This window comes from Trachinotus anak, unplaced genomic scaffold (assembly GCF_046630095.1).
Source record: "Trachinotus anak isolate AG129_WGS33_773 ecotype Australia unplaced genomic scaffold, CSIRO_AGI_Tana_v1 ptg000011l, whole genome shotgun sequence".
Lineage (NCBI taxonomy): Eukaryota > Metazoa > Chordata > Actinopteri > Carangiformes > Carangidae > Trachinotus > Trachinotus anak.
The window spans coordinates 19802223-19830056 of NW_027273862.1; the positions used below are offsets into that span (position 1 = coordinate 19802223).

At 39.0% G+C, this 27834-nt stretch overlaps 3 protein-coding genes across 7 annotated transcripts; 2 read left to right on the forward strand and 1 right to left on the reverse strand.

Annotated features, from left to right (window-relative positions):
• Window positions 1-12742, reverse strand: LOC139627725 (coiled-coil domain-containing protein 81-like). Of its 3 annotated transcripts, none has more exons than XM_071488760.1 (16): window positions 12614-12742; window positions 11537-11598; window positions 11265-11418; window positions 9897-10081; window positions 9718-9792; window positions 9459-9630; window positions 7284-7398; window positions 6711-6810; window positions 5745-5891; window positions 4951-5049; window positions 3698-3867; window positions 3526-3604; window positions 1935-2045; window positions 1375-1484; window positions 1103-1228; window positions 1-645 (listed from the first exon to the last, which is right to left on the reverse strand). In XM_071488760.1, exons 2-16 carry the CDS (start codon window positions 11549-11551, stop codon window positions 507-509), a joined length of 1797 nt encoding a protein of 598 aa, XP_071344861.1. In that variant the 5' UTR covers window positions 11552-11598; window positions 12614-12742; the 3' UTR covers window positions 1-506. The 3 variants fall into 3 exon arrangements, with proteins under 3 accessions (XP_071344861.1, XP_071344860.1, XP_071344858.1); XM_071488759.1 differs by lacking the exon at window positions 12614-12742 and adding an exon at window positions 11713-11838 and having other exon boundaries at window positions 6717-6810; XM_071488757.1 differs by lacking the exon at window positions 12614-12742 and adding an exon at window positions 11713-11838.
• Window positions 9915-27372, forward strand: LOC139627728 (interleukin-18 receptor 1-like). 3 transcript variants are annotated; one of them, XM_071488765.1, is made up of 11 exons: window positions 9915-10069; window positions 11271-11386; window positions 22659-22896; window positions 24626-24800; window positions 25052-25190; window positions 25282-25344; window positions 25451-25574; window positions 25681-25829; window positions 26033-26176; window positions 26320-26472; window positions 26558-27372. In XM_071488765.1, the coding sequence occupies exons 3-11, from the start codon at window positions 22682-22684 to the stop codon at window positions 26926-26928; spliced, it is 1533 nt and encodes a 510-aa protein (XP_071344866.1). In that variant the 5' UTR covers window positions 9915-10069; window positions 11271-11386; window positions 22659-22681; the 3' UTR covers window positions 26929-27372. The 3 variants fall into 3 exon arrangements, with proteins under 3 accessions (XP_071344866.1, XP_071344865.1, XP_071344867.1); XM_071488764.1 differs by lacking the exons at window positions 9915-10069; window positions 11271-11386 and adding an exon at window positions 21475-21659; XM_071488766.1 differs by lacking the exons at window positions 9915-10069; window positions 11271-11386 and adding an exon at window positions 21529-21659 and having other exon boundaries at window positions 22659-22694.
• LOC139627727 (interleukin-18 receptor 1-like) lies at window positions 12661-20408 on the forward strand. The gene is made up of 10 exons (XM_071488763.1): window positions 12661-12780; window positions 14766-15021; window positions 15655-15829; window positions 16019-16157; window positions 16245-16307; window positions 16400-16523; window positions 16654-16799; window positions 17013-17156; window positions 17348-17500; window positions 17586-20408. Exons 1-10 carry the CDS (start codon window positions 12726-12728, stop codon window positions 17954-17956), a joined length of 1626 nt encoding a protein of 541 aa, XP_071344864.1. The 5' UTR covers window positions 12661-12725; the 3' UTR covers window positions 17957-20408.
• Window positions 27373-27834: the final 462 nt, after the last annotated feature.

Sequence of the window (27834 nt, forward strand, 5' to 3'; positions counted from 1 at the left end):
TGTTTTTTTTTTTACTTTCCTTTAGCTGATATAGCTGAAAATAGCCTATTTTTGTTTGTTCTGAAACAAGTGAAAGCCAATGTTAGCAAAGTACTTCAATGCATTAATTTGATGCTAACCACTGTAAATCCTTTGTGATTAGCCTTTCCCAGCTTGTTTCCAATAATACAGTTTCATGTTAACACACTGGTCCTCTGCACCAAACTACGTGACAGAGTAGAGATTAATTTGTTTGTTTAGTTATTTTCATAATACAAAATACCAAAAGACAACTCTATTAATTGCAATAAACACAAACTCCAATGACTAATTCAGGAAAGGAGCAAGAATAAATCTCACATTAAAACAGAGAATACTGCAGAGCATAACATCCAAGTATGCTTCACATGTGCTTAACACATTATTTTAATCTTAAGTGACCATCACATGATGAGTAAGAAAGGTAGGGGTCTTGTTTAGGCTGTGAGGTATTGATGCCCCAGTGCTGGCATAGGCTGCACTGTTCATCAAATCATGAACTGTGAGCCAGAGAGGTAATGAGAGTCCTTCCAGATGTTGGTCTCCCCCAAGTTAGAGGTCCTCCTCTTGCACTGAGAGCAGCGCCTGTACTGTGCAAGCTTATCTACGAGGAGCTGACCGGCAGACCTGACCGCAGGGAGACAGAATTAAGAATGGAATAATAAATGAAAAATGAACGCATCTGTGGAGGCAAGTCAGTAATAAGGTGCATCATCCCAGGTTTAACACAAGCAAAAGCGTGGTGTGCAAATTCTGACAGCAATAATAGAAAAGCTCAGTCCTTACCAGAACTCAGGAGATAATTTGCTCAAAATGAAAAGAAAGCCTTTCAAAGTTTGAAATATTAAAATTCAGTCAAACCATTAAAAAGAAAAACAAATAAATTGTAAACATTAAAAAGGTCAGTTGTTTCCATTGTACCCAAAATGATGACAAACATCAGTTACTGAACATTTCATGCTAATCAGACTAAGTGCCAAATTTTGTGTGTGGATTTTTGCCACACACCTTTTGAATTTATGAATACAAGTAAATGTGTGGGTGAATGCTGATGGAGGCTAAAGGTGAGCCTACATCCACACACCTCAGGAGGCGCCGCTCCTCTTCCTCTCGTTGGTGTTTGAGCTTCACACTGCGACTCCACTCCTCCTCCAATGACCTACTGATGTGTCGCTTCTTCTCAAAGCGATTAATGCGGTCCATTATTAGTCTGGAGGGAAAACATACCAGAGAGAGACAAAGAAAGAAAGACTCAGGAAAAAAATGTTTTGGACAAAGGCTACTGCTTTTTTTTACTCCACATCCTCATTATTAAACTTCTCTTTCATTTCCCTTTAACCTCTTTCCTTTACTCACTCTGTTTTGTTGTGTTTGAGCATCTCCCTCTCTTTCTCCAGCTGTGCTTGGCGATTGTGCATTTCTTCCTTTTTCCTCTGAGCGGCAGCACTGAAATTTACTTGGAAGAGCTGCAAGTATGAATAACATCACATCAACTTCAACATGTAGTAGACCAATTTAAAAACAAGGTATGCTTTAACAGTTCTGGGACTATTTGTAGGACTGTCAATCAAAAAAAGGAAAAAGAAAAGAACAATTAAAAAACAGTTGGAAAATAACCAAGTGCATTACTCAAGTACTGTACATGTATTTTACCTCATGGTACTTGAACTTAACAACATTTTAGAAAAAAATATTATATACTTTTTACTGAAATACCCTGAAAGCAGTGATTTAAGCATAACTGAATACTTTTACTTTTGATAATTCTATTACATTTTGCTGATAACACTTCTGTGCTTGTACTTAAGTAAAGGATCTCAGTACCTCTACCACCACTGCAAAAAACAAAGACTTTAAATATAGTTCAACCACACTAAAAAGCAATATTTAAGGCAGCAGTGAGAAACAGAGGTGACCTTCTGTGCCCTCTCTCGGCTCTCTGTGTTGCTGGCTGCTGTCTCACAGCGGTTGAACCAAGAGTTGTCAGCCTGACACTCTGGAGGGTCTGTGTACTTCTTATCCCGCACCTACAAGATGAAACCCATTTGTTTCAGTTGTAAAGTGACCATAGAGCAGACCGCCCCCCATCCCCGCGTTCTTCCTGAAATTATTACATATGTGATTTTTATTTTGATGAAGAGGTGTACACAACACCTGTGCCTGCTGAACATAGGGCCCAAACATACTTTTGATCCACCAAAAAACTGTTGGTTAGGATGCAAGCTCTCTGCACTGTTCCACTGATTTAACATAGTCACAGTTAGGATGGACAGCTTTTCTTAAAAAGGTCATTTTCAGTTCTATACATTCTTCCTTGTCAGTCCTTGTATTATTTGTATATTAAATAACTGTGAAGGGGTAATTATCCCTGAAAGCCTACAGATGCAATCTGTGCTTGTCCATTTTATGTTGCAGTTGAATTTATTTCTTTTAATGGGTATCGTAAATTGGCAAAACACGTTTATTGAACAGAGGGTTTAATAACATAATGTGACTCTGACTCCATACAATGCAATACATCAAGAAACTGGATCCTTTTTATCATGATTTTATGTTGAACATAGGACTTAATATTTTCTTAGACAGAGCACAAGATGTTATTAGATGTTATTATTATATAAGATGTAAAGTAAGTATTTTGGTCTGCAAAATCATGGCACATTTCTGATGTTTTAGCCCATCCCAGCTTTACAGTAAACTGTGTCATGTGAGATAAAAACATGTGAAACCGGCTTTAAGTGGTTTTTATGGGCAGCATGGCTGCAGTCGAGCTCTTGACAGGCAGGATGGGCAGTGGTCTTCGCTGCTTTCCTTTGACCTATGACCTTCCTCATCCTGAGCAACACAATAGCACATTTTTAACAACTTTGATCCCATGCTGATGTGGGATTATGCAGCAATCAGCAACTTCAGAGAGGAATACAGAGAGAGACAAAATAATTTCAGAATAAAATTTCAATTTCATTTCTAAAATGTATCTTTAAAGCACTTTAACACCTGATCTGTCGTTAACCAGAGTAAAACATTATAATGAAAACCAATTACCATGTATTCTCCATAACTGCCTGCAGTGTTATTTAAACATGTAGAAATTCAAGAACATTTATAAGTTACAAGATGAATATTCATCTTGTAACTTTCTGCTTAAATGCCAGGATGTAACCTCTGCTGTGAGGGGTCTCCCAATCAAATTGTGTCAAATGTTAAGAATAACCAGTCTAACAAATGTAGCCGATTGTGTCTTTTTACAAGAATTATTCAAAACTTTATTACTCATAATGTTGTCTTAAATTATTTTTTATTTGATGTATTCAGAGATTCAGGAGATTCAATAAATCTGAAATGAATCACCGTTGGATCAAATGTGAAACTATTTTACTCCCTTCCTTGCACATAATGTCCCTGGTGATCATTTCTCATACTGATTTGTTTATGTTTGTGAAGCCATATGAAGACTTCAACAACACCCTTTGCAAAATGTTGAGTCTGAAAGTCAACTTTTCTTGCCTGAGTGTCCAGAGCCATCTTGTAGTGCTTAGTTCTCTGGTGTTTCTCTTGGAGCTGCTGAGCCTTCTTCAAAGCTATCCTAAAACACACACATATACACCATATGACACACTGGTTATCACAACAGATGATTATTTCATATGCCCGAGCAGTACCACTGTTGCAGACTCACTCCTGCACCAGCTGGACATGGTCTAGACGCTCCAGTAGAAGATGACTCTGCTGGTCCTGAGTCTCGTGTTGCCGCCGGCTCTCTATCTGTCTCTCAAGATCGTTCATATAACAATGCTGCTGAATCCTCTTTGCAGGAGTGAGTGGCCGAGCCGGGAAGATGAATGAAGTCTAAGCAGCCCAGAGAAGACACTGAATTTTAAAAAGGCAATTAAGTAAAGTAATAATCTTTAAGATATTCATGATTTTCATCTATGGTCAGCTTTTTATGAGAGATTTAATGTATTTACTTTCATTAAGTACCTCTTTGTATAATATATTCCATTGTTAGATATGTCAATTTGTTATTTGTTGTTCAGCATTCACACACGCACAAATGATTTGCAGTGTAAATTTATCTCAATTATTTACTGACTTCTTTATTAAAGAACGTATTTGTTTGGCTGCACTGTAATCAGATACAGCTTTTGCTGTTAGCTGCTGGAGAACCATTTGCTGCCTCCAGAATTCTGGGGCTTGTAGTAATCAACTGCGCTTGCCGTTATCATGGTTACCATGGGTCTTGCCACATCAACCGTAGCTGAAATCTTAAAGATGTCTAGGACTGTGTTGCACCATCAGATAGAAATACTTAACTAAGTTTGTACTAAAGGTCCTTGTTAGGTTCATAGTAACTACTAGCTGGTTTCAAACTAGTGATTTACTCAGCTAAGAAATGTCTTAGCTAGTCAAGACTAGTAATGTGTAAATTGGTTGCTATGAAACATCTCAAGATAAATTCTCATCTATTTAAACAAAAAGTTTCTGCAGCACCACTAAGCTGTAATATAACCCTCAGAAATAATGTTTTTAGGCAAACTTCACTGCCAATCCTTTGTAAATGTGGGTAAGGTTTGCTCTCATTTATATCTACGTTTGTGTAGATAGTGAGACAGTGATAGTAGTGAGTGGAAACATCTGATAAAGCTAATCTAACAGTATTTGATATATACTGTTTTTGTGAAATATAATTTGAAATCCTCTCAGGTAACATTATTCTTGGCCAGCATTTTTGAAATGTCATATATTGTCAGCAACCAAATTAACTATTTTACTCCTCAGTATGTAACAGTTATATCTGCCAGATAGTGTTTGTAAATATTTACCAAAAACTAGTCTTTTACATGTGCTCAATTTGGTGAAGTAAACACACTATAACTAGGCAAAGTTTGAACTTAGTTACAGCTGGTGCAACTGGCTGCAGGTTCTACTCACAGGGTGCAGAGGGCAATAAGTCTTCTCTTTCTGCTCTGAAATTTGCAGGTTGAATGTAGCAACCTGCTTTGCATGCTCGCGTTGCTCCTTTAGCTTTTCCTGCCAGATAAACACACAAAAACAAATGCCTTTTATCATCACAAAAGAGAATTACGTATACTCACCGGGGTATAAATGAAGTTCTTTCAGAGGGCTTTGGCCCCATAATCAGTTCTTGGGACATGCTGATATGTTTTAGAAGCTGTTTTATTGAACCATAAAATATTTTTCATAGAAACGACATGCAAGGCATTTGAAGTTGTTTAATTTTTAATTATTATTTTCCACATTTCTTTCCCAGTACAGACAAGAGAACGAACCACCCTTAACTCCTCAATTGTTGAGATTTCTTCTTCCTTTTTTGTTTTTACAGGTTGTTAGTGCTGCTTTTACTTTTGTTGACCTAATGGTTTGAGTTTTATCTTACTTCTGCTTCTGCCAGTGGAACCAACAGTTTCTACATCCTCAGTCCTTGTGTGTGTGGTTTTCTGATACCCTTTCTTTTTTGACTTGAAACCAAATATACATACATATATGGATATGTATATGTATGCGTGTATATGGATTGGTATTTGGTATATATATATATATGGATTGCTATTGGATTCAGACGTCCGTGTTGTCCCCTCAGCACAAATTGTGAAAAAAAATTATATGTATATCAGACATTGTCATTGTGAAGATGGTAGAGTGCTGATGTTCAGCAGATACAGTGTGTAAATGTTGTTGTGTTGCTGTAGACTCTTTCTACACACCTGTTCTTCCTCCATGCGCTGCTTGTCTCTCTGCTGTTCTTTAAGCAGTAAGAGTTTCTCTTGAGCTTTCTCCTCTGCCTGCTGCTGCTCCCTCAGGTAAACTGGAACGTTTCTTTGGGCCCGCTGCATACACAAGTAGCACAGCTCCTACAAAGAGGCCACAGGATCAGCAATGTAAACAGTTCATTTTTGTTGGGTTTAAACATATACTGTAGTCATTTTCCTCTCAGGCATTTGAATACAAACGACTTAAACCTGCAATAATAGATATGGTGAACAAACCAGCGAACAGCTGTTTATTTACATATTAAGCAGACAGAGAGGAAGTTATCATTTACTTGGAGTTGTGTTTGTGTCCACTTTCTAGCTGTGTTTTATCCTACACTAACTCCTGGGGGAAATATTGAGCTCTTTAGCTTCTAACTGCACCACATTGTACGCCAGCTACTGGCTCACTGTGTCTGCCATTCAACACTGAGTAGGTAGTGTTCAGTGAGTTTTTAGGTCTTTTTGTGCTGGAAACCGCTGCATGCTGGAACTGAAAACAAGACCATGGGAATCACAACAGTGAGTTGGAAGGCAGGGAAATGAAAACAGTGATTCATATTTGAGAACAGACACAGCTCCCTTGACAGAGACCTGAGCTGCCCTAAAAACAATAAAACTTTAAATCTAGTTTTGTCAAGCCCTATTTTCTTTTAGTTTAGTTTTTGTTTAGTTTAGTTTTTGGTTTTTTTAAAAATGCAATCCATCCCTCCTTATTATGTTTGGTTTCTGGAAGGCTGGAGCCTCTCATAGCATACACTGGGTGAGAGAGGGCCTAATTCCTAATAAATGACATTAATTTCTATCCAATTTCCTAGTCACTCCACCAGGACAAATTTTAGAGACCATGATAAAAAAAACAGACTATATCTACACTTACACACTCTACACACTCTACACACCATACATGAATGCACCTACACTCACTTGTCCAGCACGGGTGTGGCCAGAGCAGCTACCACTCACATGAGGTTCCTCCACTTTAGGAGCGACCTCTGGCGGGGAGATGGAGGTGGCCTGCCTGGGAGTGGAAACAGACACTTTACTACCATATACTGTACCGTGCATGAAAGAGAGTGACACTTATTTTGTCAGATCATTGCTAAAGCTTACCCCATGTAAGCTTTAGGCAGGTTGTGTTACTTTTACTCTTTTTAAACAAGTTTTTTTTTAGTTTGATTCTATTTTCACCAAGACAATTTGTGTGTGTGTGTGTGTGTGTGTGTGTGTGTGTGTGTTTGTGTGTGCAAGTGTGTGGAAGCTCACAGTGCAGGGAGGTGGTGACAGAAGATGAATCTGTCCCACAGGTAGTTGTGCATCATTGATGGAGCTGGAAGCTGTCTCGGGGCAGTAACAATATAAGACCCCCACTGAGCTCTCAGCTCTCACTGACTCATCCACCCGCAAACAACAGCTTGGTCCACTGCAAACTGAACCTCTCCAGTGGTGTGTGTGTGTGTCTGTGTGTTTTTATCCTCTGTGTGTGTGGAGTACTTGTCTGTGGCCTCGATAGGGGGCTTTGGATTGAGCTCCTCAAACAGGCTGACAGCTTTCATCTTGGCAGGCTGCAGTGTCTGATGGGATTTAGATTCTCTCTGCTGGGGAACTTCTGTAGAGACACACAACACTCTGAGTGGGTTCAGTGTTCCTACACATAACTGCACTTAGCTCACTCTTCATTCGAAAGCTCCACATCTATCATTATTGATTCTGCCATTCTGAACTCTATTCTTCTTTTGCTTTCAACTTATTTTCCACCCTGTTAATTGGTTTTTGAATTAAGATTCTTTTTGCTTGTTTTTTGTTTGTTTGTTTGTTTGTTTTATTGAGTTTTTGACTTTTCAAAAGCCAGTCCCAAGTTGGTAAAATGCTCTGACTAATTACTTATCTAGTCTTTTATTTGCAATGAACTGTCTGTTCCTCAACACTTCCAATAGTACATACAATTTAAAGTAAATGCTTGAGTTCTTTTGTATATCATGAGAATGAGTGCTTCACCTCATCCTGCTCGTGCAACCAGTTCATCTTCTAGTGCTACAACACAGTTTAAAATAATACTTTGTCATTTTGAAGCTCCAGCAAGGCAGTGGTTAACTAAGTTTAGCATAAAGCCTGGAAACAGGGGGAAACAGCCAGCCTAAATGCAGTGGCACCTTAATGCTTAGGCTGTCCAGACCAACCCGACTCTGACCAACCAGGGGCCTCACGAGACATGAGTTTATTTTCTGTTTTTTACTTTTTTGTCTCATGATACAAAACATCGTATAAAATGCTCCACCACACCTATATTGGACTCCAGTGTAGGTGCAGTTATTTTATTTTTAGTCTATAAATTGTACTTGTTTGACCTAGATGGTCTTGAGGCCTGCAACCTACTGCCATTTTAGGCTACATGATGTTTTGATAAATATAATTTCAAACATATAATAGCCACTTTCCTGTCCTGATCCACCTAATTATATACAGTTCTTAGTTTTCATAGCACCTTCAATAATCTACTACTGCAGGGAGCTGTTTCTTGACTTCATCCAAGAGGTTAGGTGGGGTAAAAGTGCAGGAAATTGATCTCAAATTATATTTTTATTCTGGGGGAGGATCCTTAGATGCCTTACCATTTATTTAAAACATGGCCAGGCGCCCATGTACTGGAGGGAAGTTACTAGCCATATATAGGCTTACTCTATTCATGGAGCAAAATGAATTCTTTCACAATAGCAAACTGTAAACTACTAGAAACAGGGAGTCCATTTAGATCTACATTAATATCCGGGTAAAGTTTGGGTTTTTGGAGTATCCTGGTTATGTTTTGCATTTGTAAACATTTTATCCCAGTTTCAAGAAACCTGGATATACTACCTGGAGTAAACCAGGATACTGTGGGATGTAAACACCTTATCCAGGGTTCTGAACCCTGGATAAATGTAGTGGCTGAGATGGTGCGAATATAAGACACACCTGCGGGCACACAACCAGAAACCTGGATACTGTTATGATCATGTATACAGGCATATGAATAACCAGGTTTTTCATGTTCCATATCCCAAATATAATCAAAAACAGGATAAAGCTCCAGCGCTCTCCAAGGTGCTGTTGCTGCTGCTGGGAGCAGCTAGGGAGCTATCCAGCAACGTCTGTAGCCCCAGGTCCTACATTAATGTTACGTCACCCCTGCCCATATGTATAAAAGCCTCCTTCAGTCAATCAGCTGAGACTCCATGAAGTCCACAAAGAGATACAATGTGTTAAATATTATCATTTAGGTATGCCATTTAGGTGGATTTGTTCCCTTTGGACAGAGATAGGTAGCTGTTGCTCTTTCCAGTCTATGTTAAGCTGATCAGCCGTTGACCGTAGCTTCATATTTGAAGGGTTGCCTGACCTTTCAGCAAGAAACCAAATAAGCCTTATTTCCCTAAAGCAGTTCGTACACATTGCCTATATGATAAATAAGAACTAAGATCATTTCCACTACATCATGTTTATTCCAGCTTCTGCAGCCACTGCAGCTCCAGCTCAGCCTCACAGTGAGGAACAATTGTCGATTTTCTTCACAGCAAGTTGATGAGAGATGTGAAAGGATTTGGATTTGAGTTGGTTCTTAATTTCAATTCATTTAAGTGCTATCAGACCCCAACCCCGGCTGCCAGCCTCGTGTAAAGGCTCTTTTACCTCCTGCATTCCTCTGGTCAGCAGCTGGTGACAAGCACCATCCATCTCTGTCACCAGCTTTGTCATCTGCCTGAGGAGAGCAGACAGTTGGCAGGATGATGGGCTTGGCAGTCTGTGGTCTTTGAAGCCTGGACAGTCCATCAGACAGTAAAGACACACTGCTGCCAGGTCTCTGGAGAGGCAAAAGTATCATTGACCTCCAATAATATATACAATATCATCATGTACTGTGACATGCAAATACACATGCATTACTTACATTCTTAAAAGCTAACAGCAGCCTACCAGTTCCATCCACGGCATTAATAAAATCGCTGCTGAATTTCATCCGGACCTTTTGAAGTACATCAAACCAGATTTGATTTAATCAAAAACCAGCTTTCATAGTCCACAATATGAATCACAGCATAAGAAATACAGTACGAGCATCTATGCAACCTTGTTGTTTTTAAAGGACAGAACTCCAATCCCCTGGAAGGTGATGAACACGTTTTTCTCAGAGGCCAAAGCTCTGAAGAGGAGCAGAAGAGTTTCTCTAACGCAGCCCTCCACTACGTCTCGACTGAACGGACTCTCCTGTGACACAGCTGTAAAGTTTAGCTGCACCACTGGTAGGTGTGTTGCTGCAAGGGACACACACACACACACACACACACACACACACACACACACACACACACAAATCCTCGTTGTTTTTTTGTTAATGTATCCAACACACTTGTAAAGCAAAGCTGTCTAATCCACCCCACTAAATGATTTAAATCCATATCTCATTGCCTGCATATCTATTTTAATCAGAGCAGCTATGATTCTCCAGCATATAATCCTTTTCCCTGAAGGTTCCTGAACTTTTATCCATGTGATGGCACAATTTTCAGTTTTTCAAATTATCGCTACTGTGTAAAAATCTGTGTAAATAATTTTGTCCTCTACAATAGTTCACTATGAAATAATAATGAAGAGTTGCAGGGTAACGAGGTCTGTTTGTATTCTCTCACCTCAAGTCAAAAAAAAGTCAGAGAAAACTTTGACATTTAGGGAAATACATCAATTTACTTTCTTGACAAGATATGAGAAAATTTATACCGCACACTGTTGTACGTTAAATACGAAGCCACTATGGTGATTGGCCTTTTTTATACATTGGTTTTTGTACAGAATAAACAGACAAGACATAACATATTAATGAATGAGCTTTAGTGGTGCTGGTAGGCGGATTTTGTTATTTTTGGACAAAGCTAGGCTAGCTGTGTTCCCCTGTATGCAGTCTTTATGCTATGCCAACTCTCAGCTAAACCTGTACAAAAATATGTAAAAAGTGACCATGTGTGGTTTTACAAGAGATTGTGTGTGGGATTATTTCTGTTAGCTGCCTGGCAACTTCAGGGTCAAACTAGATTTAATTTAGCTACTGCTTTTGGCCATCAAATAGTCTTGTTACATAACAGTCCCCTTTTTTTTGTCTTTGTGGTAACCTAATATAACCAGTTACCGGATATAGCATCAGTCATCTCATCGAATTCTTGGCAAGTATATTCCCAAAATCTCAAGCTAGTCCTTATGTCATCAATGATGATGCAGCTACAGGAGCCTGTCTGTAGAATTACCATTGGCAACAACCTTTATTCACTTACTAGCTATAGGGTAAAAAAAATTAAAATTAAAATTAAAAATTCTGGATTGAATTTTAACCCAACCATATGATTTGCTTATATACTGTATAGTCTATATAGTATGTATACCCTAATGATATTATAGCATGTCACAGCATACATTTATATTGTTTGTCTTTAAAATTGTGTTCACCTGCAGCCAGTGGCCTGGCCTGCTTTAAACCCAGAGACTGAAGCAGTTTCCCAGCCAGGAGGAAGATGGGCCGTTGGATCATTGTGAACTTGTTTCCAACATCCAGTTTTTGCTGAGAGAAGGTGAAAGTCCCCAGTCCTGCCAGATGGACCCCCTATTACAAAAGATCAACCAATTAGGTGATAGATAGATAGATAGATAGATAGATAGATAGATAGATAGATAGATAGATAGATAGATAGATAGATAGATAGATAGATAGATAACTTAACCTTCTGTGATGTCATCTGACGCTCAACGTAGGCAGACACATCAGCCCAAATACAGTCAATATCTGGAAAACACATGAAGTTGGGACGCCGTGAATGACGTGCACACATGATCAGCAGTGTGTGAAAAGTATGAATGAGTAGTTCACCGCACTCTCATGAAAACACTTGTGTCCGACCGTTTTGAGAGAGCTGGGACAGTGTCGGTAAAGTCCGGCCGTCCGAGGTCTCCGACACCAACCGCAGTATGTTAGTCATCTCTGTCTCAAGCGTCAGAGAAATTCTCGCAGGATGAACCTGGGTTAACTTTTCTGCAGTTCCTGTTCTCTCCCCGCTTGGATGTGCGCATCAGAGTTCAAGACAAACACTTGGGGATTTGAGTTGCCTTTGTCATGCGTTTCCACAGCCTGCTGCGCACAGAGCCGGGTTTCCAGCGCACTGCCTCTGTCACCGTGGGTGACTCAACCTACACAGCAGAGCAGGTTTTTTACGAGTTCGGGTTTCACCCTGTGTTGTTATAATTAGCTGAACTCGAAGCTGTTTAAATTCAGGAAGCCGCGGTGGCCATGTAATTATCAATGGCATTATTAATCATATTGGCTCTGATTAGGCACCATTTATAATTGGTTTATAAAAAAAAGCTGCAGACTATTTAATTGCTTTACTTCTTTGTTGGTGGCTCATAAATCACTGATGCTCTGAAGCTCAGTTAAACATAATTCATTAGAACAGCTTTAGGTTTGCCACTGAGACCCAAACAACTTCGTTTCGTTTTGATGGTGCTCATGAATGCTAGAAAAAATATATGTATTTATTTATATAAATAGCCGAAATGATAGCCCTTTAAACCTATTAGCACAGACACAGCCACACTCATTTGTGTATATACATATATGTATGTGCATGTAATCCTTAATAAACAGCCCATGTAGAAATATTTATCTTCGCTAGAACAATAGGTTATTGAACTGAAGTTGACGCAGAGGGCAAGTGGTTTTCGCAGGGATTTAGTGTGTGCTCCATCGCGTATTTTCACTTTCAGCCTCGGACTGATATTAATGACGTGAAAAGGTCACTCACCGCTTTAACGCAAGTCGTGTAGTTTCGTTTATGCGCGGCTGCTCTTTTAAAAAGGAGGACCTGTGGGAGGACGTCGTTCGTCTTGGTCCCTCATCAGAGGTGCTACATCGTGATGATGGTGAAAATGCTTCTGGCCCCTCTGCTTTTGCTCCTGGCGTTATTGACAGGTGAGAAAACGACCACTTCCTTGCAGTATGTCATTTATTTCTCATTTCTCATTAATTAGACATTTGGAATAATGGGTAAATCAGTACTTGTAGCAGGTGAATCCAGACTATTAGATGTTATATATTTTAAATGTTAAATGTAAATGTAAACATTAAGTAAATAAATATTAAGTAAAGTAATATTAAGTTGAACATGGGGATAATCACTTATCACCCAGTTAATTACAGCAGTAAAGCTATCTGCTAGTCTTAGAAAGTCTTGAATGACAATAAATTCAGTCCCTTAAAAAAAAAAAGAAAAAAAAAAGATTTCATTTACAGAGGTCTTGAATATTTTTCCTTGCCAGTAACATTATATTTTTTATATATTTATTTTTGTTTGTGGTTGTACGGGGTCAGGAGATGCAACATATTTATAAGCTGCAGGTGTGAGTGTATGAGAGCGGATTTTACTCAGTTCCATCACATCTGTAGCAAACACTGTGATGCTGCTCAAATGATTAGATACATTTCTAGCTGTTGCAGCTGTAATTGTTAAATACAGCTGCAAAACATTGACAAAAATGTGATATATATTGTAATAAATTAATATACTTATTAAATAATTGTTTGCCTTATTTTCCCTACTGGTCTAATTGTGAAAAAGGTATCACACTGCGGTCTATCTGCCATTATAACGCTCCTAAAAAGTCTTAAATTTAGTTGGGTATTGTCTACTTCTTCTTAAAATAATAGCCAACTAATACTAGTATAAACAAACACTGTTAATAATACAAGGTTCAAACTGCTATTCCAAATGATTATAAGCAATAATGCCAATAATGCGTGACAGAAAAAAAGCTTAAAGAACAGACATTAAAAGATCTTTCGGAACAGATTTTGTGTTTTCAAAGATTGCTCTTTATTCCCTCTTCATCAACTAAAGCAAACTTGTGAGATTGTTAACCATCTTTTACATAACACTGTATAGTATCATAGTGTTACAACACACAATATCAACAATCCTATGTGAAATATCACCATGGTTATGAAACATAGTTAGTTTGTTATGAGTCAGTTCCACCACAGTGAAAGAAAATCACAAGACCAATAGCCTCAAAGAAATTGGGATGAAGTCAGTGTTCTCGTTTCCTATTAGTTACATCCCCCACATTCAAGATTTAGTTTCACAAAGGGTGACCTACACTACCTACAGTATATACTATGGTACCCTGTTAATACTGACAGTGTCGCTGAATGTGAATAAATGGTGGCTAGGAGAAAATCTGTTATCGTGACTCAACTTTTTTTTTTTTTTATTGTTGGGATATGTGCTCATTCTTCTTCAATACCACTCTCATGTCTGTGGAGTAAATATTAAGCTACAGCCAGGGGGACAATTAGTTTAGCATAAACTGAAAACCAGGGAAAACTGCTGGCATGGCTCTGTCCAAAGGTGGCAATGTCCACCTACCAGCACCTCTCACTCGCTCACTTAATTACATAACACTGTATAGTATCAAGTGTACAGATAACAGTTGGTGGTTTTACAGGTGGTTATGTGTGGGACTGTTTCTTGGATGGCACAGTGACTTTGTTTGTTTCTGTTGGTTATGTGGCAACTTTACCGTGACAACAGAATTTCAGTGCGTGACTGCCTGTAGCCACGACATAGTCTCACACATAACCCTGTTTTGCCCGTTTCTAGTTTTTGTGCTGAACTAAGCTAACAGCTGTTGGCTGTGGCTTCATATTTACCATACGGACATGACAGTTATTTCAATCTTCATATCTAACTCCCAGCAAGAAATAGTCACAAACTATTCAGAAGTGAAAAAAAATCTCTAATTAATAAACGACAATAAATTGTCCTTTAATATACTGTATATTTTGATTACAAGACTAAACAGCAACATTTAAATGATCTTGTGAGCACACAATAATTATATTTTTTAATATTTTTTAATTTTTATATTTTTGAACTAAAATTTGTCACACTCCTGCAGGTGTGTCCCCCCTGAGACCCAAAGAAATATATTCAGAGGCAGGTGAGATGGTGATGCTTCAGTGCCCTCGCTACAGAGGGTATAACCATGGTGATACCAAACTGGTCTGGACAGGTCACACAACCCAGAGGACATATGTGACCAACAACATGTCTTCAGCTGAACTGAAGCAGATGGGAGTGCTGGTTTATGGAAAGAGCCTTGTGATTCTTAGTGCATCTGTGAACCATCAAGGGAATTACTCATGCGCTGTGGGGTAAGGTTCAACTATTCTTGAAGTGATCTTGAACTCTCTAATAACAAGTCTATAAATATTTGGGCATGAATAGTTCAGGCATGAATCAGATTTTATCCCTAAGAATTCTTTTTGGCTGCTAGCCAACAAAGATGACTGATGGACGAAGTTCGACAGCAGTTATGTCTATTAGCAGTTATTATACAATGTTGATATGTTTTCTGTATTTGCTACACTGAGCCAAATTGCAATGAACTTGTTGCTTACTATTTCAGTGAGATAAGCTCTATGCATTGTGCAATATACACGACTATTGGGCAACAGCCACGCTTGCAGTTTTTGTGAGGCTCTACTCATAAGAGCAGCAATACTTGAGTTAAATGCTAACATCAGCGTGCATGTTCTCACAATAGCAATGCTAACAGATTATATACTGTATATATTTATGTATATATATATGTTCACCACCTTAGTGTGGAGTGTTAGCATGCTAACATTTGTAACAATGTACAGCTGAGGCTGGTGGGAATGTCTTTAGTTCTGCAGAAAGTGATCTTCAAAGCCTTCTTTACTGTCATATTCAAAGTCTTTGGAAAATGTTCAAGATTTAAATGTGAAATCTTCATATTAATACTTTTGTTTTTGACATGACAGAGATGCCAGCAGCCAGTTCTGGTTCAGACTGACAGTAAACACAACAAAATCCAAGGAGTATGAAGAGAGTACCAAGTACTCTAAGTCATGTTATATTCAAAAGTCCTGCAAACTGAATTGCCCTGATGTAAATATCCCTCCACATATCACCAGAAACGGCATTACATGGCACAAGGTAATTTTACACAGCAGTTTTTTGAGCGTGAACGAGATTTGATTGTGAAATGGGAAGCTTCACCCTGCATCATTCATGATTTCTTTTTAAAAACTTTGCAATGGTGTGATGTTTTTCCTACAGTTTAGGCTAAAACAGATTTTCATTGCCTTCATGCCTAAAACTTCAACTTAATTTTTCATCTTGTAGGAGGGTGAGTCAAAAGACGGTTACTTCCCAAGTGTTGAGAAGAAAGACAGTGGTGTCTACACCTGTACCAGATCTTACCTGTATCAAGGTCAAATCTATAATATGACCTTTACAGTTGAACTTGAGGTCAAACCCCAAAGTAAGAAAAACACTTTATCGACATGTTTATCTTCATTGTTCATGTGTTTAAAAATGGTGTTAAGAGTTGTCTCCTTTTGTTACACAGAATTCAAGAAACCTGCAGTAATAGTTTCACCACACAACAATGATGTGTTTCGTGTAGATTTGGGTGAGCTTCCATTTTATATGATGGATACACATGCAAACATTTAATACCTTCCTAAATTACTAATTTTACATTGTGTAAACTGCTTCTTCCAGGCTCAAAGGTGGTGATTGACTGTAAAGCTGTACTATATTCAAACTTTGACAGCGTGTTCTGGTTGAGTGATGAATCAGTTGTGGACAAAAACGCCAGTTTACCAGTTTTCAACAAATTCACATGGTAAACACTGCACAGTGTTTCAGCTACTACAACAAGTTTGTCATATGCACATGAAATAATTCATTATGTACATACTGTATATTATATCATTCATCATTAAATTCATTATGGTATTTCCTTTCTTTTCCAGGGAAAAAAAGGGTGACGAAATAAAGATGACAGCATCTCTGGTCTTCAAAAAAGTGTCAGAGGATGATCTATCAAAAATTTATAGCTGTAAACTGGAATCTATCTCCCAACCCTCAAGCTTTGTCACTGTCACTCTGGCCCAAAGATGTATGTCATATAGATAGTTAAACAAAGCTTTGGCTTTATTGTTTACAGTTTGGCTTTACTATTGTATATGATTGTTTCCAGAAGTGTTTGTAGTCAATAATCTTTTGCAAAGCTCATCATTCTAGCAACATTAAAGTTTGATATGACATCTTCCAGTCTACTACTTTTAATATGTTTAATGTTTATAACTGTCTCTCCATTATTGCCCTGCAGCTCGCCCTTCTTACATTTCCCTGGCTCTCAGCATTGTGGGCACTGGGGTGGTAATGGTTGTGACAGTAGTTATCTGTGTGAAGTTGAAAATTGACATCAGTCTTTTCCTAAGAGACACTCTTGGTTGCCATAGCAGCACCTCAGGTGGGAGTCATATTTTTGGCTATTTGTTTCAAATAACTTTCGACTTATAGGTTTATATTTTCCCCAGATTTGCATTTGCATGGTTGTGATGGAGCAGGTGGTGTCAATGTTGTTTCTACCTTCACCAATATCCAGTTCTGAAATAGCATGGCTGTGAACTGCTGGACAATTATTTGTTGTTGTTTGATTAGATGGGAAAAGCTATGATGCCTTTTTGATGTGTTATGAGAGCAACAGAGATGCAGGACTAAATGCTCACGACAGAAAATGGTTGGAGGGTGTTTTGGAAGAGAAGTTTGGTTACAGTCTCTGTCTTTATGATCGTGATGTCTTACCAGGGAAAGGTACGTATTTCAAATGTACTTTGAAGAAAATGGACCTAAAAATAAGAATAAAATAATGTATAATCTGAAGTCTGTTTGGTTGCAGCTACAGCAGAAGCAGTGTTAGACTGCATAGAGCAGAGCCGGACGGTGGTTTTTGTGCCCACCTCTCCAGATCCTGGTCTGGGGTCTGGCCTGCTGAGTACCATTCATGCAGCCCTTGTGGAGAGGCAGACTCGCTTGATTTTCATCAAAACTGAGTCAGCATCAGGTTCCTTACCCGGGGCTTTAGGACGTCTTAGTGAGGCTGGAGTCTGTGTCACCTGGAAGGGCTTAAGCTCTATGTCGTCGTCCTCCTCCTTCTGGAAACAGCTGCGCTTCTACCTACCTGCCATGCAGCATCCTCCGAAAATAAGGCTTTCAACACTAACAGCTACACAGGATGATAACTGCTACAATATTGAACAAATGAATTAAGAATGCTTTTAGTTTGTGGCATAAATATATATTTAAGTAAAGCTACTACTAACTACCTGCAATGGGGTTCAAAAGTCTGAGGCTATATTCCCATTGAAGTGAATGGGAGAGAAGTCTCAGACTTTTGGAAACCAGAATAAGAAAGAGTAGTCTGACATGTTATTGTCTTTATATAGGCTACCTATATCTTTAAATGGGTATAGCCTACTTTTTACTTCCCTTTTCTGAATACATTAAGCTTTTAAGTATTTGGTGTTGGCAATACCAGCCTGGGATTTACTTGGTATCAGCTTGAAAAGGAAATTCTGACATTTTGACTTGTCATTGTGGAAAAACACAGGCTTTTGAGTTGTAATTTTAACAACCAAATGGTTATGACTCCCCTTGTGTGACAGTGAGCCAGCATGCATAATACCGGGACCCTGAAAGAAACAGCTAAATGGAATTCAGCCATCATTCATTTTGTTATATATAGATTTATTTACACTTAAGCCTTTTCCCCTGTGATATGTCCAAATATCAGAGGTGAAAAAGGCCGATCAGGTGTGAACACTGCAGGGAACAATGGAAAATATGCATTAGAGAGCTTCTCCAGAACCAGGAGTAGACACCACTGCCCCCAGTCAATAAATTCTTAAAGTGTTAAAAATGCACTTTTCAGAAATTTCTGTTGTACCAGTTCTTTTAAAACCGCGTTAATAAATGTTTTTGATATTAACAATAAGTATGCGTATGTGTATGTGTGAAATGGTTCACTCTTGTAGTATTTTTTACTTTTTACATTTTGCAGAGTTACTGTATGGTTCACAGTCATGGGCATGCAATCCATTTTCAGCAAACAAGCTCTGATAACCCCACCGAACACTGCCTATTCAAGGCCCCAGACATTTCCCTTAAGACTCTGTGAAAACCAGAACTGAGTCAAGAAGCCAGTGAATATTGGATTTCTGTTCATGAGGTGACAGAAAACGTATTGTTGCTTCATGTTTCCTGTGTTAACTGATCAAGTTGAACATGAACATGAGCTTACTTGATGTTTTTCCGCCACCTACTGGAAGAAAAATCAATAAATGCAGCTGAAACAGAGAATATACTGCATTGCCATTGCCACTGTAAAATGAGCTGTCACATTTCAGTATCTGTTCAGTAAAATCTTCAACCTGGCACAGCAGCTTGTAACAGTCTGGTTGCCAAGGTGGGTTAGTGAAAATTCAAGTATATTCGAGGCCCTGGGGCAAAAGTTGACCCCCACTGTACATGGCCATTTTTTAAAGTTACCCAGACACCTAGACAACAACTAGCATTTTTCTACTGAAATTATTACTATGAATGAGTTGGTAATCCTGCCATGTAAACTAAGCCCGATACTGATAGATCACTCCAGAATTGTGGTGAAATGTAATGTCCTGCTACGGTGAGAAACAGCCAGGAAAAGAGGCTATAGGTGGGGCTAGCTGGGAAAACCTACAGATTATCCCATTCACAAGGCCTTGCTATCAATTTTGGCTATGATTTAATGATGATTTTATGATTTGTGATCCTTAAGATTTCAGTCTTGGTTGATTTGGCAACACCTGTTACTACTTTCAATACAACAGGATGTCAGCTGGTGCAGCTGTTATCAGCACAGCCTAAAAAATCTGCATGGTTTTAATACATAGAATAGTCAGTCCGCAATAATAACTGGAACTGCAATTGCCCACGCAACAGCAGAGCACACTGAAAAGACCCTGTTTATTTAGTTTGAGAAATGTGGCATGTTGCCTTAAGCTCATTGCGGCTGCGCTCTTGTTTTATTAATCCCCTGTGAAATTAAAAATGATCTGCTGATACAAAAATTCAGAAAAAGACTGTTATCTTGTTTTGCAGATGAACAAGCGCCGCCAGAAAAAACATAACACGTAACATCTGAACATAAATAGTATCAAAATCAGACGGTGAAATTGTTAACAAACTGCTAGTCTACACATCAACATAAATTTGGAGTCATGTTTCTGCCCACTTGGTGAATGTGACTCCAGTTTTCACTCTCTTTTAGTTCTAGTGTTGGTCTCTATCAACCCCTGAGGCAAAACTGCAGGGCTCATTTGGTGCTAGATGCTCTACTTTCTTCACTGGCTAGTCTCTAAATTTGTCCTTCTCCAGTTCGGTGCTCATGAAAGTATCAAAAATCCACCACCGTGATGCTGCTGTTGGTGTGTCTGTCAGCTAGTGTGTTGTTATGGTTGATCTACCAGGCTATGCAATGCTCCCATGTTATAAAGTACTGTTTATAAAAAAAAAGAAAATGGCACATGTGACACTTACGTGCACATTAAATCAGTGCATATGGAAAGTATTGAGTCATGTTATGAGAATGTAAACCACCTTGCTGAGCTTGGATGGAAATTCCACTGATTTTACACATAAAGGTCATGCCATAATGGAGAATGCCACTCAGTCTATAAAAAAGAATAATAATAGTTTGGAGAAGCTCAGTCAAGTCTCTGAATATGACCCCTGCTGACACTATCAATGAAACAATGCTATATATGCATGGAACACGGAGGGTTTTTGGAGTTTGTAAGTAAGGATACCTCAGCCTCTGTCTGTATCTTTCGAGTCCCCTGTCAGTGGAAATGTATTAGGCCTCCTATATTGCTGCACTACTTTAAAGAAGTGATTTTAGCTTTAGTCACATGCACCTTAAAATGAAACAGTGTCTACTGGTTGTCTATATTTTATTCTGATATGTCTATTGAGTGTCACCATTCCAACCAAATGTAAGATCTTATTTGTTTTATCCGAATAAGCTTTATAATGCACAAGAAGTGACAATTACCTAGTGATTCACGAAGAAAGCAATGATAGAGCAAGGTCTGAAAGGATACGCATTAATTTGTGTTTAAAGTGTGAGTTGTTATTCATGCGATGGCTCTGAGGAGGAGCAGAAGCGTTTCACCATGAGAGGAGTCTCTTTGCGACGTAGCTGTGACTTTCAGCTGTACATCGGTAAGTGTGCTGTTCACGAAGACATGCACATGAATGGAGTGAGGAAATGTAACTAAGTACATTTACTCAGGTCACCTACTCCGCTTAACTACAGCATTGAGGTATTACATTTTTCCATCTCATGATACTCTATACACCTCTACCTTTCTAAGGGAAATGTCGTTTATTCCACAGCCATGGTAACCTTTTAGATTTTAGTTATCATAAAGGAATAAATTAGTCAGTCTCTCGTTCTCTCATGCTGAGCAAGGCGCTCACCGACGTGGGTCCCTCTGCCCGTGTCCACGCCACGGCGGCGCCCTCAATGCGCTTGTCACTGCGACGCATCAAACTGCACCACAGGTAGTTTCATAGCAGTTCCTCTTCCATTGTTGGCGTTTTACCAACAGGCAAATGTATTTAAAAATCAACAATTATTCCATAATTAGGATAATAATAATAATAATAATAATAGATAATAATAATAATAGATAATAATTATTGGGTGTGTAGACATAGCAGTGACAACGTCACGGGGTTCCGGGCGTTTCACTTCTATCATCAATCACCCACAACTTTAGGGAAATGCACAGCTGTATTTAGGCAGAGCTGCATCAGGGGGCTGTGTCAGTTCTGACGACGCTGCTGAAGGTTTGGTGTCCACCGCCGCAGGCTATCATGGTGGTGAGGGTCCTCCTGGCCGCTCTGCTTTTCCTCCTGACATCAACACCGGGTAAGAGAATGCTCTTAGTGGTGTTAGAGGGTGACTGTACTGTTGTATTTGATTTGATTGGATTGTGTCATAAGATTCACACAACGCACGTCTCCATGCCAAAAATAAGAACAGAAAACGCTGATTCAGTGGAAGGAGACATGGACAGGAAAAAAAATAATAATAATAAGGGAAGTGCATGAACTATAAATGGCTCCTATTGTCGTCTGAATCTGCAAAATAACTTCTTAACTTAGAACGTATATATGAGGGACCACTAATGTAAAATTAAACTGGACAAACCCACTTAAAGTTAATATTGCTTATTTGCACATGTTTAGACTGATTGGTACCAAGAAACTAGGATGTGGTTAAGAACTCCCACTGTGCTCTTAAAACTGTCACACTTCATTTACTGAGAGTGAGAAACCCATACTTTCTCCAGTGTGAACTGAAGTTGGTTAGGTCCATTGACTTGTCTGTCTTAGGACAATGTTGCACATCTACAGCAAGTACATAACACCGCTTCGAGAACATTAATGCATGGTAACTTATTAGCCATCCCTACAATTCAGTCAACGAATGCGGGAACAGCTTTCACCTACTGTGGGTGCAAACTATGAAATTGAATCCCTGATTGATTCACTTACAGCTTTTAAGAAGAGTCTTAAAACAAACTTGCTTAAAAAGTACTGCAAAAATGAAGTTCTTCTTCTTCTTTTTATTATTGTTATTATCAATAAACTGTTAAATAATCAATGTGATCTCTGGGAGTTTTGTTGAAACTGACAGGAACTATGGGATTACAACAGCCTCATAACCAATAAATAACAGGTGTAAACTGAGAAAGAGAAAACACAAAGACTCAGGTTTTACTGGTGTCAATAACCTTTCTGACCACACAGGGGTCAAGGGTCAACACTCAAAATGTGAATAGTTCACTAGAAGCTGCCAGCAAGCCAGTTCATGTTAGAGTTTTACACAGTAAAATTGATTAAAATTTGTGACACTCTTTCACAGGTGCATGCCACACGAAACACATCATGGTCATGGAAGGTGAGATGGCGTTGCTGCAGTGCTCTCTTAAAGGCAAAGGTGATTCCAAAGTGATCTGGACCAGTTATACCACCCAGAAGATGGATCTGACCAACATGTCATCAACTGAGCAGAGGCAGATGGATGTCCTGGTTTATCAGACGAGCCTTTTTATTCTCAGTGCATCTGTAAAACATCAGGGGAATTACTCATGCTCTGTGGGGTAAAGTCCCATCAGTCCACTTTGCTTTACATCCTAAAATCTTAAAATTGTGTTTCCTTAGCATATTATACAAAATGTATCTACAGTACAAGCTTTCATATTTCAGTCTTACACTGCATACACTCACTGAGCACCTGGTAGAGGTAGGCACACCTGTACACCTGCTTATTCATAGAGTGACCCTATCAGCCAATCATGTGGTAGCAGTGCAATGCATGCAATCATGCAGATACAAGTCAGGAGCTTCAGTTTATGTTCACGTCAAACATCAGAATAGGTGAAAACCTGTTGGTGCAAAACAGGCAGATTTGAGTATTTATGAAACTGATGATCTCCTGGGATTTCCACAAACCACACACTCTAGAGTTCATTATGAAAGGTGTGAAAAACAAAGAACATCCATTGGGCGACAGTTCTGCAGACAGAGGAGAATAGTTAGACTAGTTGGAGATGACGGAAAGGCTACGGAAATATAAATAAATAAGTAATAAAGAACTACTCTTTACAACTGTGGTGAGCAGAAATGCATCTCAGAATGCGCATGAGCTACAGCAGCAGAGGCCCACGTCAGGTGCCTCTCCCGTCAGCCACGACATAAAATCGGAGGCTGCAGTGGGCACGTAGCCTGGTCTGATGAATCTGGATTTCTGCTGAGGCATGCAGATGGTAGGGTCAGCTTGAATCCACCTACACAACCTGCCTTATGTCAACAGTCCATGCTGGTGGTGGTGTAATATCGTGGGGAATGTTTTCCTGGCGTTCTTTGGGCCCCTTTATAACAGACAATCATCATCTTATTGCCACAGCCTGTGGTTCCTGACCATGTGCACTCCTTTATTGCCCAATTTACACAATTTGTCTCAAACTGGTTTCATGACTATGACAATGAGGTGGGCAAATGTCAGTGGTCTCCCCGGTCGACAGATTTGAATCTTAGAGAACCCTTTGGGATGTGGTAGAATGGGAGATTGGCAACATGAATGTGCAGCTGACAAATCTGCAGAAATGATGTGATGCAGTCATGTTATTATGGACCAGCATCTCACAGGACTGTTTCCAACACCTTTTGGAATCCATGTTATGAAGAATTGAGGCTGTTTTAGGAGCAAGGGGAGGCCCTACCCAGTATTAGTATGATGTTTCTAATAAAGTGCTCAGTTAGTGCATGTGGTGTAACTGTTCCCTGCAAGTGCATTTTTAATCTTTCAGCCATCCAGGCAAGTCATTGAGGAGGTGTCTGCAGTAGGCATCCGCTCTGTCTGCTAATGAAACCAAAGCAGCAGCATTGTGTCTTTTCACAAATTGTGTCACTGCTACTTGATGCTCTGCCTCATTGTCATGCAGGGGGACACATTCAGTTACATGGATGTGAGAGGGGAACTTTTGGATGTTTTGTGAATACATTAAGTTCCTTTTCTTCTGTTTCTTTTTGTGAGATTACAGTACTGGAAAGCTTTATACACAGCCAACTAGTAATGTCAGACGTTTAGCCACATCCCATGTCAGGGAATGCCTCCTTCAAAGACCAAATACATCACAATGCGTTGACAAAGCTGTCCTACCTGAGTGAATTCTTCAAATGCAGCTTCTTTGGGAAACCAGATAAGAGGAAATGTGTGTTTAACAAAATGATCCTTAAAGCTGTCTTTACTTTCACATTCAAAGTGAATGGTTGTGATACAAATGTAAAGTAAAACCTTCATATTGTGTTTATTTTATGACGTGACAGAAATGCCAGCAGCCAGTGCTGGATCACACTGACGGTAAACACAGCACAGTCCGGAGAGCATGAGGAGGGGTCCAAGTACTCTAAGTCATGTCCCATTCAAAAGTCCTGCACACTGAATTGCCCTGATGTAAATGTCCCTCCAAATATCACCAGAAAGGGCTTTACATGGCACAAGGTAATTTTACACAGCAGATTTTTGAGCATGAATGAGATTTTGTTTCATAATAAGAAGCTGCAGAGATGTGGGCTGGTGGGGACAGCATGATTTAACGCTTTTGATTTACAAATCTCTCTCCCTCTCTCTGTCTCTCTTTTTTTTCTTTTTCTTAACTATACTGTAGTTTTTTTTGGACTTTAAATGTGTTCCTCCTCCATGTAAGGTTGTTTTTATTGCCCTTAAATTCAACTTAATTTTTCATCTTGTAGGAGGGTGAGTCAAAAGACGGTTACTTCCCACGTGTTGAGAAGAAAGACAGTGGTGTCTACACCTGTACCAGATCTTACCTGTATCAAGGTCAAATCTATAATATGACCTTTACAGTGAAACTTGAGGTCCAACCACAAAGTAAGAAAAACACTTTATTGACAAGTTTATTTTCATTGAAATTCATGTGTTCAAAAAAGGTGTAAAAAGTTTTCTAATTTTATTTGCATAGAACCTAAGAAAACTGCTGTCATCATTTTACCACATGAGAATCATGTAGTTGATGTCGTTTTGGGTGAGCTTCAGTCTTGTATCATGAATACACATGCAAACATTAAATACCTTCCTAAATTACTTTACTTTTACTGCTACTTTTAAATTGTGTAAACTGCTTCTTCCAGGCTCACAGGAGGTGATTGACTGTAAAGCTGTACTATATTCAAACTTTGACAGTGTGTTCTGGTTGAGTGATGAATCAATTGTCGACACAAATACCAGTTTACCAGTTTTCCACAATTTCACACGGTAAACTCTGCACAGATACGCATCAGCTATTATACACTCACCACACACATAAAATAGCTTGTCTTTCTTAATCCCTGTTCATTATGGTATTTCCTTTCTTTTCCAGGGAAAAAAAGGGTGACGAAATAAAGATGACAGCATCTCTGGTCTTCCAAAGAGTGTCAGAAGAGGATCTATCAAAAAACTATAGCTGTAAACTGGAATCTGTCTCCCAACCCTCAAGCTTTGTCACTGTCACTCTGCGTACCCAAAAAGGTATGCATAGTTTTTGAGTTATTTCCGTTATTGCTTAATTTGTTTTAAGGTTTTTGAATAATTAATAATTTTTTTAGTCACAAAATTTCATAAAATCTTGACCTTCATTCATGTGGCAGTTTGATATTATACTTGAGCCAGCTGTCATGCACACATTCAAATGACTACTTAACAGTTTTATTCTTTCTATTATTACTCTACAGCTCGCCCTTCTTACATTTCCCTGGCTTCCAGCATTGTGGGCATTGTTGGGGTAATGGTTGTGACAGTAGTCATCTATGTGAAGCTGAAAGTTGATATCACTCTTTTTTTAAGAGACACTCTTGGCTGCTATAAACAAACCTCAGGTGAGAGTCATATTTTTAGCCACTTGTTACACTTCAATTAACAACCTATTGTCTAAGATTTACATATTTGTGCTTTTTGGGACGCTGTAAACGATTTCACAGCAGTAACAGAGCTGTTGGGCCATTTTTTGCTGTTTGATCAGATGGAAAAAGCTACGATGCCTTTTTGATGTGTTATGAGAGCAACACAGATGCAGGACTAAATGCTCACGACAGAAAATGGTTGGAGGGTGTTTTGGAAGAGAAGTTTGGTTACAGTCTCTGTCTTTATGATCGTGATGTCTTACCAGGGAAAGGTACGTCTTTCAAATGTACTTTGAAGAAAATGGACCTAAAAATAAGAATGAAATAATGTATAATCTGAAGTCTGTTTGGTTGCAGCTACTTCAGAAGCAGTGTTAGACTGCATAGAGCAGAGCCGGACGGTGGTTTTGGTGCCCACCTCTCCAGATCCTGGTCTGGGGTCTGGCCTGCTGAGTGCCATCCATGCAGCCCTTGTGGAGAGGCAGACTCGCTTGATTTTCATCAAAACTGAGACAGCGCAAGTATCAGCATCAGGTTCCTTACCTGAGGCCTTAGAACTTCTTAGTGAGGCCGGAGTCTGTGTCACCTGGAAGGGCATGAACACCGTGCACAATTCCTCCTCCTTCTGGAAACAGCTGCGCTATTACCTACCTGCCTCACCAAAACTACGGCTTTTACCACACACAATCCAGGATGTTGCTTTATGGAAAAATATTTTGCCAAATTAGAATTAACAGCTTATCATATCTGTGTTTAGCCAGTTCAGTTTATATTCTGACTTTATGTTGAATGTTATTCATTTTTAAACATTAAATTTGTCTTAATATTTCCATATAACATCTTGCATTCTTCAACTACCTTTGTCAGGTAGAAAACTCCTTTAGCAAGATATTACAGTTGAGGTGCTGTTTCCCAGTTTTATATTTCAGTGGTTAAACTGGACTTTCATAATTTATTGTTCTACATTTCTTGCCATTCTGCTGTTTATCTAGGTCTTCTGTGGAACATGTTTACCCAAATTTGTTTTTGAACATGCAAGCTCTGTTTTCTTTCCCCAAATTCTTATCTTTGCTGTCATCTAATCTTCGTCCTTTGACTGCATTTGCTGCTGTGATGCTCTAAGGCAAAATGTTGAACTGCATTAAAAAAATAAATCATATTTTATACCTGCAGTTATGAATATTTTTGTATTAAAACCCACTGTAAATTATGACAATGCCAGAACTCAAATATCTTCAGCCTCTAATAGTTAACGCTTTTTTAGACCAAATGTAGACAAGCAGTCCAGCAGACAGACAAAATTATTGAGTAGCTAAGTTCATCACATTTAGATAGGACCCAGATCTTCATTTAATCATTTTCTTCTAATCGTCAGACGTGCTTTTTCGCTTTCTCTTGGGTGGTAACTCTTGACATGTGTACATAGACATGTAGTAGTGGGTGGTACCATAGAAACAAGTGAGTGCTGGTTTTTGCTTTGGACAGAGCCAGGCTAGTTGTGTCCTAGCTTCCTTCCTCCTTCCAGTCTTTATGCTAAGCTAGGCTAAATATGTCTGTTTCGAGCTCTGTATTTTTGAAAAAGTAGAGCTGTTCCTTTAACAAGCTGGTGTCCCTTTAGTTAAGCTTTCAGTTCT

Coding starts and splice junctions, on each gene's coding strand:
- LOC139627725 (XM_071488757.1), bottom strand. CDS start 11,791: ATGACTAACATACTGCGGTTGGTGTCGGAGACCTCGGACGGCCGGACT. Junction 7,399..9,458: donor TGACCAGAGGAATGCAGGAG/GTAAAAGAGCCT, acceptor GTGTCTCTACAG/AAGTTCCCCAGCAGAGAGAA. Junction 3,868..4,950: donor CTTATTGCCCTCTGCACCCT/GTGAGTAGAACC, acceptor TGGGCTGCTTAG/ACTTCATTCATCTTCCCGGC.
- LOC139627727 (XM_071488763.1), top strand. CDS start 12,726: ATGATGGTGAAAATGCTTCTGGCCCCTCTGCTTTTGCTCCTGGCGTTA. Junction 12,781..14,765: donor GCTCCTGGCGTTATTGACAG/GTGAGAAAACGA, acceptor ACACTCCTGCAG/GTGTGTCCCCCCTGAGACCC. Junction 17,157..17,347: donor TTGCCATAGCAGCACCTCAG/GTGGGAGTCATA, acceptor TTGTTTGATTAG/ATGGGAAAAGCTATGATGCC.
- LOC139627728 (XM_071488764.1), top strand. CDS start 21,605: ATGGTGGTGAGGGTCCTCCTGGCCGCTCTGCTTTTCCTCCTGACATCA. Junction 21,660..22,658: donor CCTCCTGACATCAACACCGG/GTAAGAGAATGC, acceptor ACTCTTTCACAG/GTGCATGCCACACGAAACAC. Junction 25,345..25,450: donor TGTAGTTGATGTCGTTTTGG/GTGAGCTTCAGT, acceptor TGCTTCTTCCAG/GCTCACAGGAGGTGATTGAC.